We start from the raw sequence: 15,822 nt of genomic DNA on the forward strand, positions 1-15,822 counted from the left end.
AGGCAACATATTGAGACGCCTTTCCAAAAAAATGAAAAAATGTGGCTGGCATGGTGGCTCATGCCTGTAATCCCAGCACTTTTGTAGCCAAAAAACAAGAAGTAATTCAATCTCAAAAGAGGAAAGGAAAATGAATGTGTTCTAAGATTTAGAACTAAACTTCAGAACTATACTCACTGTCCTGCAAATCACTTAAGAGAAGGGTGTATTTGACCTTAAAATACATAACTGGTTCAAGTCGATCATAGAGACATTCTCCAAGACCCTATCAAGGTGTTTACTTCATAGTTGCTGGAAAGCTCATGCCTTTTCTACACCTATGGGACAACAGAATGGCCGCAAGAATTTAAAAGAAAGGCTGCGTGAAGAGGGCATTTAATTGACCTATGTCCTTTGCCCTATCTGGTTTCAGCGAGAGGACAAGAACAGTAGTGGGCAGCAATCAGCATAGAGTTATACAGAGTTTGGACATTATCCACACATCTTAGCTAAGACATTTTTCTGGATGAGACCAATGTTCCTCACAGATAGATCAATGTCTTATTAAATATTCTGTAGATGGCACATAACATTGCAATTCTGCTTATCATATAGTGAAACAAAATAGATAAAATCAAATATTCTTTTCCCAAGCATTTCCCAAAAAGAAATTAAAAAAAAATTTTTAAAGAAATTTCTTGCTACACTAACAAGAGTGAAATAAAAACTTTCTAACTTTGTATCTTTAACATGATATCCAACTAAAAACAAGACACTTAAAAAAATCCCAAATAGGCCCGACCTTGTGGCTCACACCTGTAATCCCAGCACTTTGGGAGGCTGAGGCGGGTGGATCACCTGAGGTTTGGAGTTTGAGACCAGACTGGCCAACATGGTGAAACCCCGTCTCTACTAAAAATAAAATACAATTAAAAACTAACCAGGCATGGTGGTGGGTGCCTATAATCCCCACTACTCAGGAGGCTGAGGCACAAGAATGAATCACTTGAACCTGAAAGGCAGAGATTGCAGTGAGCTGAGATCCTGCCACTGCACTCCAGCCTGGGCAACAGAGCAGGACTCCATCTCAAAACAAAACAAAACAAAACATAGAAGCCCAAATATAGTCCTTCATTGTAAAAAAAGGTAAAAAGATTTAAAGAAAAAAGAAAATTCCAAAATATTATTTTCACTATTTGTTTTACATTTTGCCAGCCACTCACTGCTTTCTATATACTTATATGCGTGCGTGTGTGTGTGTGTGTGTGTGTGTGTGTGTGTGTGTGTGTGTGTAGGTTTAAATTAACAGACTTTACTTTTTTCTTTTTTCTCCTTTTTGTTGTCTTGTCTTGTCTCCCAGGTTGGAGTACAATGGTGTGATCTTGGCTCACTGCAATCTCTGCCTCCTGACTTCAAGCAATTCTCCTGCCTCAGCCTCCTAAGTAGCTGGGATTACAGGCACACACCATCCCACCTGGCTAATTTTTGTATTTTTAGTAGAGACAGGGTTTTCACCGTGTTGACCAGGCTGATCTGAAACTCCTGACCTCAGGTGATCCGCCCGCTTTGGTCTCCCAAAGTGCTGGGATAACAGGCATGAGCCACTGCACCCGGCTGACTTTACTTTTTAGAGCAGTTTTAGATTTACAGAAAAATTGAGCAGGAGACACAGAAAGATGCCATATATGCCCTTCCCACCACACACAGTTTCCCTTATTATTAACATCTTGCACAGGTGTAATATGTTTGTTACAACTGATGAACCAATTTTAAAATTCTATTTGGGCCGGTAGCAGGAGCAGAGGCTCATGCCTGTAATCTTAGCACTCTGGGAGGCCGAGGTGGGAGGATCACCTGAGGTCAGGAGTTTGAGACCAGCCTGGCCAACATGGGGGAAGCCCATCTCTACTAAAAATACAAAAATTAGCTGGGTGTGGTGGCACATGCCTGTAATCCCAGCTACTTAGGAGTCTGAGACAGGAGAATCGCTTGAACCTGGGAAGCAGAAGTTGCAGTGAGCCAAGATCACACCACTGCACTCCAGCCTGGGTGACAGAATGAGATTCTGTCTCAAAAGTAAAATAAAATAAAGTTCATAGTTAGCATTTTTTTGTGTGTTGTACATCCTATGGGATTTGACAGACACATAATGTCATGTATTGATGCCTTAATTATATTTTTAGTTTGTTATTTCTCTGAAGATAAGAGTTACAAAAAACAGGCCGAGGCCAGGCGCTGTGACTCACACCTGTAATTCTGACACTTTTGAAGGCTGAGGTGGGTGGATCACTTAAGCCCAGGAGTTTAAGATCAGCCTTGGCAACATGGTGAAACACAGTCTCTACAAAAAATTTTAAGAATTATCCAGGTGCGGTGGCACACTCCTGAAGTCCCAGCTACTTGGGAGGACTGGGGTGGGAGGATTGTTTGAGTTTGGAAAGTCGAGGCTACAGTGAGCCAAGATAGTGCCACTGTACTCTGGCCTGGGCAACAGAGAGAGACCCTGACTCAAAAAAAAAAAATAGATATACAATAAACATGGGCAAAAATTTGAAAAGGAATTCCAGATGAACCACATTTTACGTCAAGAAGGTATTCCTCCACTTACCTGCTTTGTAAATCAAAATGTGGTTGGCAATTCAGGGAGCTGTGCTTGAAGACCCAGAGACAGGAAATGTTCCCAGGGGTGCTGACCAGCACTTGCAGTGTGATGGAAGCAGACGCTTCCACTTCCACCGTGGCAGCTTCGTATACTGTCCCTGCACTCTGCGGTCTCAACACACATCCGAGGTCTTCTGGGGATTCCATCACCTACATTGTAGATAGGACAAAGTGAATTCATGAAAATTGCATGTTTAAGGCCTCCCCTTCTTCATATCAAAACTTTATCAAGGCCGGGCGCAGTGGCTCACGCCTGTAATCCCAGCACTTTGGGAGGCCGAGGCGGGTGGATCATGAGGTCAAGAGATCAAGACCATCCTGGTCAACATGGTGAAACCCCGTCTCTACTAAAAATACAAAAATTAGCTGGGCATGGTGGCTCGCGCCTGTAGTCCCAGCTACTCGGGAGGCTGAGGCAGGAGAATTGTTTGAACCCAGGAGGCGGAGGTTGCGGTGAGCTGAGATCACGCCATTGCACTCCAGTCTGGGCAATAAGAGCGAAACTCCATCTCAAAAAAAAAAAACTTTATCAAACACAAGCATTCTGACATGCTGCACAGAACACCCACGCAAGCTAGAACCCACTGAGAACACGCTGCAGACTGAAGGTCCTATTAATTATAATTCTCTAAAGAAAAGATAAATAACTTTGGGCTGCATTTCTAAAATGTTGTACAGACTGTTATGGTGCGTGTCCCCCTGCCTCTGCAAATTCATATGTTGAAGTCCTAACACTCAGTATCTCAGAAGGCGACTTTATTTGGAGATGGTCTTTACAGCAGTAATCAAGTTAAAATGGGGTTGTGTGGGTGGCCTTAAATCCAGTATGACTGGTGTCCTTACAAGAAGAGGAGGCAGGGCATGGTGGCCCACACCTGCAACCCCAGCACTTTGGGAGGCCAAGGCAGGTAGATCACTTGAAGTCAGGAATTTGAGACCAGAATAGTCAACATGGTGAAACCCCTTGAAGTCCAGGCCAGGTTCTTCACCACGTGGCAGAGCTGAGTCCCACGGTGCCACGAGGCACTGGAATTTAAGAGAATGTGGTATCTAAAACAATGTTTAAAAAAAATAGAATTTTGATAATAACAGTGAGATTCAGTCTGTTGATCTTGTAACAAGTATCGCTAACTAATGAGGGCATGAAGTTGCCTAAGAAATCTCTAATACAGTTGTCTGCTTACATAAGTAAAACAGCTGCACAAGCTGTGAAAACGCCAGAGAAAGCATGTAAAATGGTCTGTCACACAAAGTCATCATTCTTCCCCAAATCCTTGTTACAGAAAAAACAAAACAAAACAAATCAATGACTCATTCTGTAGAAGTGTGCAGTGGGACATGGCAAATAAAGAAAATGAGTTGGCTTGTGCAGGCCGCCTGCCTGAAATATGAGACCATGATTGTCAAACACATTTGCTCAACTCCAGTGACTTCGGTACTTCACAGACAGAAAACCCATCATTAAACCATAGTGGACACTTTTTGTTTTCGTTGTGTTTGTTTTTATTATGTTTTCTTTTGTTTAGGCTATGCTGCAATGGTACAAAATCCGTTCAGGAGGAATGCGACATTAAATGAAACTTTGACTTTCTGGAGGAAGGAAGGTATAAATGAACTTGTAACCTATTTGGTAAGGAGAGATAATTTCAGAGTTATAGGGATTGCCTGCCTATGCTCTCTAATCATTGATAGGGAAAAAATCAGTACATCTCACTCAGCTGCTGTGAATACTTCGTGCCTTAGTACAGCCATTTCTTAAAAGCAAATTTGAAGAACATGTAATAGTTGGTAATATGGTTTGGATGTGTGTCCACTCCAAAGCTCATGTTGAAATGCAATTCCCAGATGGGCACAGTTGGCTCAGGTCTGTAATCCCAGCACCTTGAGAGACCAAGGCGGGCAGATCACCTGTGGCTGTCAGGAGTTTGAGACCAGTCTGGCCAACATGGTGAAACCCCTTCTCTACTAAAAAAAAAAAAAAAAAGTTAGGCGGGTGAGGTGGCGAATGCCTGTAGTTCTAGCTACTCTGGAGGCTGAGTCAGGAGAATCACTTGAACCCAGGAGGTAGAGGTTGCCAGGCACAGTAGCTCATGCCTGTGCACTTTGGGAGGCTGAGGCAGGCAGATCACTTGAGGTCAGGAGTTGATTTATTATTATTAACCAAGACCAATCATCATTAATTTAAGGTTGTGTTTTTATATGAAAACACTTAAATGTGTGCAGCTATTTTCTTACATTGAAAAGACATGAAAAGTTTAAAACATCATAGCAAATATTAAAATTCTTTTGCCCACATTAAAATATTGTGTATGCAAAGTGCCTTAATTATTAACAAGCTGACGTGTTATGATACCAATACTTATTGACAAATTAACACCAACCATGCTTCTGGCATGAAAAAAAAATCAGGTACTTCTTTATATTCATGTAGAATGTTGTTATGGAAACTTGTTTCATGCTGTTTTTAAAACTTCAGAATATCTCTAATATATCTGACTTATGCGGGGAGAGGGTCAGGTCATCATGTCATGTATTCCTGTGTTATACCTACGTAAAAGGAAAAAGGGTGACTATATATTTGTATGAACCCTCAACTGGAAATGTCTGCGGAGTTGGCTAATTTTATGTGCATTTTTTGTTGTATGCAGATTTCTAATTTTTTTTTTTTTTTTTTTTGAGATAGACGTCTCACTCTGTTTCCCAGACTGGTGTGCAATCTTGTGGGGCAATCTTGGCTCACTGCAACCTCTGGCTCCCTCACTCAGGTGATCCTCCCTCCTCAGCCTCACATGTAGCTGGGACCACAAGTGCACGCCACCATGGCCGGTTAATTTTGTTGTTGTTGTTGTTGTTGTTGTACTTTTGATAGAAACAAGGTTTCACTATGTTCCTCAGGCTGGTCTCAAACTCCTGAGCCCAAGCAATCAGCTCACCTTGGCCTCCCAAAGTGCTAGGATTACAGGTGTGAGCCACCACACCTGGATTTCTGCTATTTTCAGTTCTCCATCACTTAAGCTTCCCTTGAATAAATTTACTAAATATATGTTTTTAAAATAGGGGGGTGGGAATAGTATAAGAGAGAGAAGTAATGAAAAACAAGGTCAGAACTTGAAGGAGCCAGAGCCAGATTACTGAGCAATCTCATTATCGGTCTAAGTAATAGGACATCACAGAGGGTTCAGAGCCAGGCAGTGAAGGATGTGCCTGCTTCAGTGAGGCTAGCCCAGCAACTATCTCTGAAATGAACTATAGCAGGAAGAGGCCACTTAAGATATCACTGTGATTATGAGGGAGTTAACGAGGGCTTGAATTAGGGAAGTGGCAGTGAGACTAGAGAATATGAGATGATTATATGAGAACTACTGAAGGGAGTCAACAACACTTGGTAACTGACTGAATGTCAAAGTAGTAGAAAGAAAGTAGTCCAACACGCTGCTGAGCTTCAAAGCCTGAGAACTAGACAGGGGCATAAATACAAATCAATTAATACAAGAATAAGGGCAGGCTTGGGGAAACAGAAATGAAATGAAATAAATGATATAGGTGGATTTTGATGTGCAAATGGAAAATCTACCTACATACTGGAGGCAGCTGCAAGTGAGAAATTCAGGCTTGGGAGAAAAGCCTGGATTCTTTTTTTTTTTTTTTTTTTGAGACGGAGTTTCGCTCTTGATACCCAGGCTGGAGTGCAATGGCGCGATCTCGGCTCACCGCAACCTCCGCCTCCTGGGTTCAGGCAATTCTCCTGCCTCAGCCTCCTGAGTAGCTGGGATTACAGGCACGCGCCACCGTGCCCAGCTAATTTTTTGTATTAGTAGAGACGGGGTTTCACCATGTCGACCAGGATGGTCTCGATCTCTTGACCTCGTGATCCACCCGCCTCGGCCTCCCAAAGTGCTGGGATTACAGGCTTGAGCCACCGCGCCCGGCCTGGATTCTTTTTAAGGAGAAAAAAAAATACAGTCAGCCCTCTGTAACCATGGGTTCCGCATCCGAGGATACAACCAACCACAGATTGAAAACATTCCGAAAAAAAATGGGGTTGCATCTGTACTGAACATGTACCGACTTTTTTCCCTTGTCATTATTCCCTAAACAGTAGGTATAACAACTATTCACATAGTTGTTTAGGTATTATAAAGCATTTACATTGAATAGGTATTATAAGTAATATAGAGATAATTTTTAAAGTATATGGGAGGGTCAGGCATGGTGGCTCAGGACTGTAATCCTAGCACTTTGGGAGGCTTAGGTGTGAGGATCAGTTGAGCCCAGGAGTTCAAGATTAGCCTGGGCAACAGAGTGGGACCCCGTCTCTGGTAAAAAAAAAAAAAAAAAAAAAAAAAAGCCAGGTGTGGTGTCTGTCATGTGCCTTTAGTGCCAGCTAGTCGGGAGGCTGAAGTGGGATGATTGCTTGAGCCTGGGAGGTTGAGGCTGCAGTAAGCCGTGATGATGCCACTACGCTCCAGTCTGGTGGACAGAATGAGACCCTATCTCAAAAATACATAGAATGCGCATAGGTTACATGCAAATACTGAGCCATTTTATGTCAGGGACTTGAATATCCATGGATTTTGGTATTAGTGGGAGTCTTGGAACCGATCCCCGCTGTATACCAATGGACGACTCTACTCATTACTTCTTCATGCTGGTTATCAACCAGTGTCTTTCCTAAATTCTCATACAAAGAATATGGTTCTTGAAGGAATGGAGTGCCAGGGAGCTAGGAGTATAGATGCTCTATCGGTACCAGGTCTGAGGACATAATACACTTAAATGCATAAAGAGAAGCCCATTTAGCCATGGAAAGCTTCAATAACTTACAAACTATGGTCTCTAGAGAAAAGCAGCTAAAGGTATAATTTTAATGTTACTTTACCATGGGATATGATGATGACTTCCCCACTGATGAATCATTGTTCTTATGATTGATTAAAACACACTTGATCACAGGCAGATCTTGATTTGTAATAGTCCCAAATATCACTGCAGAGAAAACAACTGTAAAACAAAATAAAAATGATAATGTTGATACATGCACACCTTAAAAAGAAAACATGTATTTATCTCACAACCAAACAACAAAATAAAACGTAATCAGGGGAAATTGGCCACCATGAAAGTATATAGGAAATTCGATTTTATGCAAGTTTAGTCTACTTTAAATCAAGAACAGAGGTACTTAGAGCAGTGCTTTCCAATAAACAGACTGCAGTGATAGAAATGTTCTATAGCTGTGCTGTCCAATATGGTAGTCACTGACTACCTGTGGCTCTTAAGTGTTTGAAATGAGGCTAGTTTGGCTGGGTGCGGTGCCTCACGCCTCGAATCACATCACTCTGGGAGGCTGAGGTGGGCGAATTGCTTGAGGCCAGGAGTTTGAGACTAGCCTGGGAAATCCAGTAAAATCGTGTCTCTAAAATTTTTTTTTAAATTAACTGGACATAGTGGTGTGCTCCTGTAGTCCCAGCTACTCAGAAGGCTGAGGTAGGAGAGGATCGCTCAGGCATGGGATGTTGAGGCTGCAGTGAGATGTGATTGCACCATTGTAATCCAGTCCCTGGGTGACAGAGTGAGACTTCATCTCTTAAAAAAAAAAAAAAAAAAGGAATTTTTTTACTCTCACTTGAGTGGTCTATAGATAGTGACAAGAAGTAATATATGTGTTCACCCATCTTTGTAACCTCGTAATCTGAGACAGTCTGAGAAAGTAAGAACTTTTCCTGTTCCACTCTTTAATGTTTTTTCTCACGTCCTTAAAAAAAATTAAAAAATTATTTTATAAGTATAATTAGCTTATAATAAATTGTGTACATTAAAAGTATACAATGTAGTGGCCGGGCGCAGTGGCTCACGCCTGTAATCCCAGCACTTTGGGAGGCCAAGGCGGGCGGATCACAAGGTCAAGAGATCGAGACCATCCTGGCCATGGTGAAATCCGATCTCTACTAAAATACAAAAAATTAGCTGGGCATGGTGGTGCGTGCCTGTAGTCCCAGCTACTCGGGAGGCTGAGGCAGGAGAATCTCTTGAACCCGGGAGGCGGAGGTTTCAGTGAGCCGAGATTGCGCCACTGCACTCCAGCCTGGCGACAGAGTAAGACTCCATCTCAAAAAATTAGCTGGGCATGGTGGCGCGTACCTGTAATCCCAGCTACTCAGGAGGCTGAGGCAGGAGAATTGCCTGAACCCAGGAGGCGGAGGTTGCGGTGAGCCGAGATCGCGCCATTGCACTCCAACCTGGGTAACAAGAGCGAAACTCCGTCTCAAAAAAAAAAAAAAAAAAAGTATACAATTTAGTAAATTTATACATATCTATAAAACCATCACCATAATCAGAATAGTGAATTTAAGGATGGGCACAGTGCTCACATCTGTAATCCAGCACTTTGGGAAACCAAGGTGGGAGGATCACTTGAGACCAGGACTTAGAGACCAGGCTGAGAGACAGAGTGAAACCCAATCTCTACAAAAATTGGTTTTTAAAACATTAGCCAAGTGTGGTGGCACGAGCCTGTAGTCTCAGCTACTTGGGAGGCTGAGGTGGGAGGATAGCTTAAGGCCAGGAGTTTGAAGCTGCAGTGAGCTATGATCGCGCCTTTGCATTCCAGCCTGGGCAAAAGAGCCAGACCCTGTCTCTAAAACAAAAAAAAATTTTTTTAAAGAAAGCAAACTTACCCATCACTGCCAGGTTTCCTCATAAAGATTTGATATCATGCCCTCCTACCAACCCCATTCCCCCACACCCAAGCCGCCTCTGATCTGTTTTCTGTTCACTATAGACTAGTTTGCATTTTCTAAAATTTCACACAAATGGAATCACACAGTATGAACTGTTTTTTTATAGGATGGGTGGCTTCTTTCACTCTGCATTTTTTTGATATTTATCCATACTGTAGTAGATATCAGTAGTTCATTCATTAATTTCCAAGTAGTAATCTGCTGTATAGATATAAACACAATGTTTTAATCTATTCATCTGTGGACAGACATGGGCTGTTTCCACTTTTGCTCTTACTGATAAAGCTGCTATTTATATAAAAGTCTTAATATGGACATACACTTTCATTTCTCTTGGGTAAATACTAAGGAGCCGAATGCCTAGGTTATATGGTAGGTGTATCTGTAACTTTTTAAGAAAGTGCCCAACTGTTTTGCAAAGAGGTTAGAGCTTTTATACTTCCATTCACAGTGTATGGAATTCCAGTTGCATCATACCTTGCTAACACTTGGTATGATGAGACTTAAAAATTTTGGCCTTTCTAATAAGTGTGTTGTATCTCATTGTGGTTTTGTTTATTTTTGTTTTTTATTTTCTGAGACAGGGTCTCACTCTGTCACTCAGGTTGGAGTATAATGGCATGATCAGAGCTGACTGCAGCCTCAACCTCCTGGGCTCAAGCCATCCTCCCACCTTAGCTTCCTGAGTAGCTGAGACAACCTGTGCCCACCACCATGCCTGGCTAATATAATTTTTGTATTTTTTTCTCAGGCTGGTCTCAAACTCCTGGACTTAAATCATCTGCCCGTCTTGACCTCCCAAAGTGCTGGGATTACAGGAATGAACCACTGCACCCAGCCCTCTTTGTGGTTTTAATTTGCATTTTCCTCCTGACTAATGAACACTGAACATCCATTTAGATGATGCCATTACATTCCATAACCCCTTTGGTGGTGTCTGTTCACAGCTTTTGCCCAAATCAAATCATTCAAAAAAATTATTGAGTATTTTATAATTCACAAAAATATATACTCACAGAGTATAATGTGATGTTTTAATATATATATACATTGTGGGATGATTAAATCAAGCTAGCTGATGTATACATCATTGTGGTTTTGACTTGAATTGCCCTACTGATTAGTGATGTTGAGCATTTTTTCATATATTTGTTGGCCATTTGTAAACAAGAAGGTATGTATATTTCTTTCTTTCTTTCTTTTTTTTTTGAGATGGGGTCTCACTATGTTGCCCAGGTTGGAATGCAGTGGCTATTCACAGGCACGATCCCATTACTGATCAGCATGGGAGTTTTGACCTGCTCTGTTTCTGACCTGGGCTGGTTCACCCCTCCTTAGGAAACCTGGTGGTCCCCCACGCCCAGGAGGTCACCAGATGGATGCCAAACTTGGTGCAGACACCCGATCAGTATAGCGCACTACAGCCCAGAACTCCTGGGCTCAAGCGATCCTCCCACCTCAGCCTCCTGAGTAGCTGGGACTACAGGCACATGCCATCGCACCCAGTGGTATGTATATTTCAAAGTAGTTAGAAAAGAGGACTTGAAATATTCCCAACACATAGAAATGATAAATATTCAAAGTGATGATTACCTCAAATACTCTGAGTTGGTCCTTACACATTCTATGCATGTCACAAAACATCATATGTACCCCATAAATATGTAAAATATTGTGTACCAACAAAAAATAGATGCATCACAAGGCTGGTTGCAGTGGCTTACACCTGTACTGTCAGCACTTTGGGAGGTCAAGGCAGGCAGATCACTTGAGATCAGGAGTTCAAGACTAGCCTGGCCAACATGGTGAAACCCCATCTCTACTAAAAATACAAAAATTAGTCAGGCATAGTGGTGCACACCTGTAGTCCCAGCTACTCAAGAGGCTTAGACAGGAGAATTGCTTGAACCTGGAAGGTGGAGGCTGCAGTGAGCTGAGATCGTGCCATTGCATTCCAGCCTGGGCAACAAGAGTGAAACTCCTTCTCAAAAAAAAAAAATGGATGCATCACTTCATGTACTTATGTTCTCATACTGAGACATCTAAAATCTACTCTCTTAGCTATTTTCTTTTTATTTATTTATTTATTTTTGAGACGTTGCCTCATTCTGTCACCCAGGCTGGAGTGCAGTGGGGCCATCTTGGCTGGCCGCAACCTCTGCTTCCCAGGCTCCAGTGATCCTCCTGCCTCAGCCTCCCGGGCAGCTGGGATTGCAGGCATACACCACCACACTAGGCTAATTTTTTGTATTTTTAGTAGAAATGGGGTTTCACCATATTGACCAGGCTGGTCTCAAACTCCTGACCTCGTGATCCACCCACCTTAGCCTCCCAAAGTGCTAGGATTATAGGCATGAGCCACTGCACCTGGCCTCTCTTGGCAATTTTCTCATAAACAATGCATTTTAAAACTATGAGCATTTTGACATTTATTTATTTATTCATCCATCCATGCAATTAACAAATAATGAGTACCTACAATGGCCCCAAAAAGAGAAAATATATTACAAAATATAATCAAATGCTGATGTTATTTTATTTCACTTTATACAATAAATTTGCTTTCTCCAGAGGGACAGAACCAATAGGATACATATATTTCATATATGTACGAAAGGGAATTTATTAGAGAGAATTGGCTCGCATAATTACAAAGGCGAAGTCCCAGGACAGGCTGTCTGCAAGCCAGGGAATGAGAAAAGTCGGTAATGTGGCTCAGTACATGTCCAAAAGTCTCAAAACCAAGGAAGCCAACAATGCCACCCCAGTCTGCGGCCAAAGGCCTCAGGGCCCCCAGTGGGCTCTTGGTGCAAGTGCCAGAGTCCAACAGTCAAAGAACCACAGTCTAATGTCAAAAAGCAGCAGGAGAAAAGGCATCCTGCTCCAGAAGGGAGAGAAAAGGCAGTGTTTGTAGCATGAGTGAGGACTGTAATCCCAACACTTTGGGAGGCCAAGGTGGGAGGATTACTTGAGCCCAGGAGTTCGAGACCTGCCTGGACAACACAGTGAAACTCTGTCTCTATAAAAAATACAAAAATTAGCCAGGCATGGTAGCATGTATCTGTAGGCCTAGCTTCTCAGGAGGCTGAGGTGGGAGGATCACCTTAGCCTGGGGAGGTCAAGGCTGCAGTGAGCTGTGATCACACCACTGCACTGCAGCTTGGGTGGTGCCAGGCTGGATGGAGCGCAGTTGCGCAATCTCGGCTCACTGCAACCTCCGCCTCCCGGGTTCAAGCAATTCTCCCACCTCAGCCTCCCGAGTAGCTGGGACTACAGGCACGTGCCACCACACCCAGTTAATTTTTGTATTTTTAATAGATATGGGGTTTCGCCATGTTGGCCAGGATGGTCTCAATCTCTTGACCTCGTCATCCACCCACCTCAGCCTCCCAAAGTGCTGGGATTACAGGTGTGAGCCACTGCGACCAGCTATTTGGCTCACAGCTCTGTCATACGTGTGAGAAGCACGATGCTGGCATCTGCTTCTGATGAGGGACTCAGGAAGCTTCATATTTTAGTCCATTTTCACACTGCTGATAAAAACATACCCAAGTCTGGGAAGAAAAAGAGGTTTAATTGGACTTACAGCTCCACATGGCTGGGGAGGCCTGAGAATCATGGTGGGAGGTGAAAGCAACTTCTTACATGGTGGCAGCAAGAGAAAAATTAGAAAGATGCAAAAGCGGAACCCGATAAACCCATCAGATCTCGTGAGACTTATTCACTATCATGAGAATTGCACAGGAAAGTCCGGCCCCTATAATTCAATTACCTCCCCCTGGGTCCCTCCCACAACACATGGGAATTCTGGGAGATACAATTCAAGTTGAGATTTGAGTGGGGACATAGCCAAACCATATCATTCTGCCCCTGGCCCCTCCAAATCTCATGTCCTCATATTTCAAAACCAATCATGCCTTCCCAACAGAATCCCAAAGTTTTAACTCATGTCAGCATTAACCCCAAAGCCCACAGTCCAAAGTCTTATCTCAGATGAGCAAGTCCCTTCCACCTATGAGCCAGTAAAATCAAAAGCAAGTTAGTTACTTCCTAGATACAATGGGGGTACAGGCATTGGATAAATACAGCCATTACAAATGGGAGAAACTGGCCAAAACAAAGGGGTTACAGGGCCCATGCAAGTCTGAAATCCATTGGGCAGTCAAATTTGAAGCTCCAGAATGATCTTTGACTCCAGGTCTCACATCCAGGTCACGCTGATCCAAGAGATGGATTCTCATGGTCTTGGACAGCTCCGCCTGTGTGGCTTTGCAGGGTACAGCCTCCCTCCTGGTTGCTTTCATGGGCTGGCATTGAGTGTCTGCAGCTTTTCTAGGTACACGGTGCAAGCTGTCAGTAGATCGACCATTCTGGAGTCTGGAAGACAGTGGCCCTCTTCTCACAGCTCCAGTAGGAACTGTCCCAGTAGGAACTCCGTGTGGGGGCTCCGACCCCACATTTCCCCTCCGCACTGCCCTAGCAGGGGTTCTTCATGGGGGCTCCACCCCTGCAGCAAACTTTTACCTGTGCATGCAGTCATTTCCATACATCTTCTGAAATCTAGGCAGAGGTTCCCAAACCTCCATTCCTGACTTCTGTGTATCCATAGGCCCAACACCATGTGGAAGCTGCCAAGACTCTGGGCTTCAACCCTCCGAAGCCACAGCCTGAGCTGTACATTGGTATCTTTCAGCTATGGCTGGAGCTGCGGGGACACAGGGCACCAAGTCCCTAGGCTGCACACAGCATAGGGACCCTGGGCTCAGCCCACGAAACCACTCTTTTCTCCTGGGTTTCTCTCCGGTTTGTGATGGGAGGGGCTGCTGTGAAGGTCTTTTACGTGGTCTGGAGACATTTTCCCCATGGTCTTGGAAATTAACATTAGACTCCTTGCAACTTATGCAGATTTCTGCAGCAGCTTGAATTTTCCCCCAAAAAAGGGGTTTTTGTTTTCTATTGAATAGTCAGGCTGCAAATTTTCTCAACTTTCATGCTCTGCCTCCCTTATAAAACTTAATGCCCTTAAAAGTACCCAAGTCATTTCTTGAATGGTTTGCTGCTTAGAAATTTCTTCTGCCAGATACCCTAAATCATCTTTCTCAAGTTCCAAGATCCACAAATCTCTAGAGCAGAGGCAAAATGCCTCCAGTCTCCGCTAAAACATAAAAAGAGTTGTCACGTTTGCTCCAGTTCCCAGTAAGTTCCTCATCTCCATCGGAAACCACCTCGGCCTGGACCTTATTGTTCATATCACTATCAGCATTTTTGTGAAAGCCATTCAACAAGTCTTTAGGAGGTTCCAAAACTTTCCCACATTTTCCTGTCTTCTTCTAAGCCCTCCAAACTGTTCCAACTTCTGCCTGTTACCCAGTTCCAAAGTCGCTTCCACATTTTCAGTTATCTTTTCAGCAACGCCCCACTCTACTGGTACCAATTTACTGTATCGGTCCATTTTCACACTGCTGATAAAAATATACTTGAGACTGGGAAGTAAAAGAGGCTTAATTGGACCTATAGTTCCACATGGCTGGGGAGGTTTCAGAATCATGGCGGGAGGCGAAAGGTACTTCTTACGTGGTGGTGGCAAGAGAAAAATGAGGAAGAAGTAAAAGCAAAAACTCCTGATAAGCCCATCAGATTTTGTGAGACTTATTCACTATCACAAGAATAACATGGGAAAGACCAGCCCCCATGATTCAATTACCTTCCCCTGGGTCCCTCCCACAACACAGGGGAATTCTGGAGGATACAATTCAAGTTGAGATTTGGGTGGGAACACAGAAAAACCATATCACTTCCACTCGTGACAGAAGGCAAAGGGGAGCAGACATCATATGGTGAGAAAGGAAGAAAGAGAGAAAAGGTGAATGCCAGGCTCATTTTCACAGTCAGGTCTTGTAGGAACTAATAGAATGAGAACTCACTCATTCCCACAGGATGACATCAAGTCATTCATGAGGGGTCCACCCCCAGGACCCAAACACCTCTCACTATGCTCCGTCTAAAACATTAGGGATCTGGCTGGGCGTGGTGGCTCATGCCTGTAATCCCAGCACTTGGGAGCACAAGGCAGAGAGGAGAAATGACCTGAGATCAGGAGTTCGAGACCAGCCCGGCCAACATGGTGAAACCAACATGGTGAATCTCTACTAAAAATACAAAAATTAGCTGAGCATCGTGGTGCATGCCTGCAATCCTAGCTACTTGGGAGGCTGAGGCACCAGAATCACTTGAGCACAGGAGGTGGAGGCTGCAGTTAGTGGAGATCGTACCACTGCACTCCAGCCTGAGTGAGAGAGAGAGAGAGACTCTGCCTCAAAAACTAACTAAATAAATAAAACTTTAGGGGTCAAATTTCAACATGCGATTTGGAGCAAAAAATATCTATACTATATCAATATATATATTTTTTTAAAGATGGGGTTTCACCATGTTGGTCAGG

At 43.4% G+C, this 15,822-nt stretch overlaps 1 protein-coding gene across 4 annotated transcripts in view; it reads right to left on the reverse strand.

The window, feature by feature from the left end:
- FLT3 (fms related receptor tyrosine kinase 3) overlaps positions 1-15,822 on the reverse strand; it is a 137,785-nt gene that overhangs the window by 62,583 nt on the left and 59,380 nt on the right. For all 4 annotated transcript variants that reach the window (XM_064361709.1, XM_064361711.1, XM_064361712.1 and 1 more), the window contains 2 exons: positions 7,520-7,641; positions 2,588-2,790 (listed from right to left, as the gene is read on the reverse strand). In XM_064361709.1, the coding sequence (XP_064217779.1) occupies positions 2,588-2,790; positions 7,520-7,641 (325 nt within the window). The remainder of the gene's footprint in view (positions 1-2,587; positions 2,791-7,519; positions 7,642-15,822) is intronic.

Source organism: Aotus nancymaae, unplaced genomic scaffold, assembly GCF_030222135.1.
Source record: "Aotus nancymaae isolate 86718 unplaced genomic scaffold, 86718_ANA_hifiasm-v0.15.2.pri h1tg000043l, whole genome shotgun sequence".
In the NCBI taxonomy this organism is placed as follows: Eukaryota; Metazoa; Chordata; class Mammalia; order Primates; family Aotidae; genus Aotus; species Aotus nancymaae.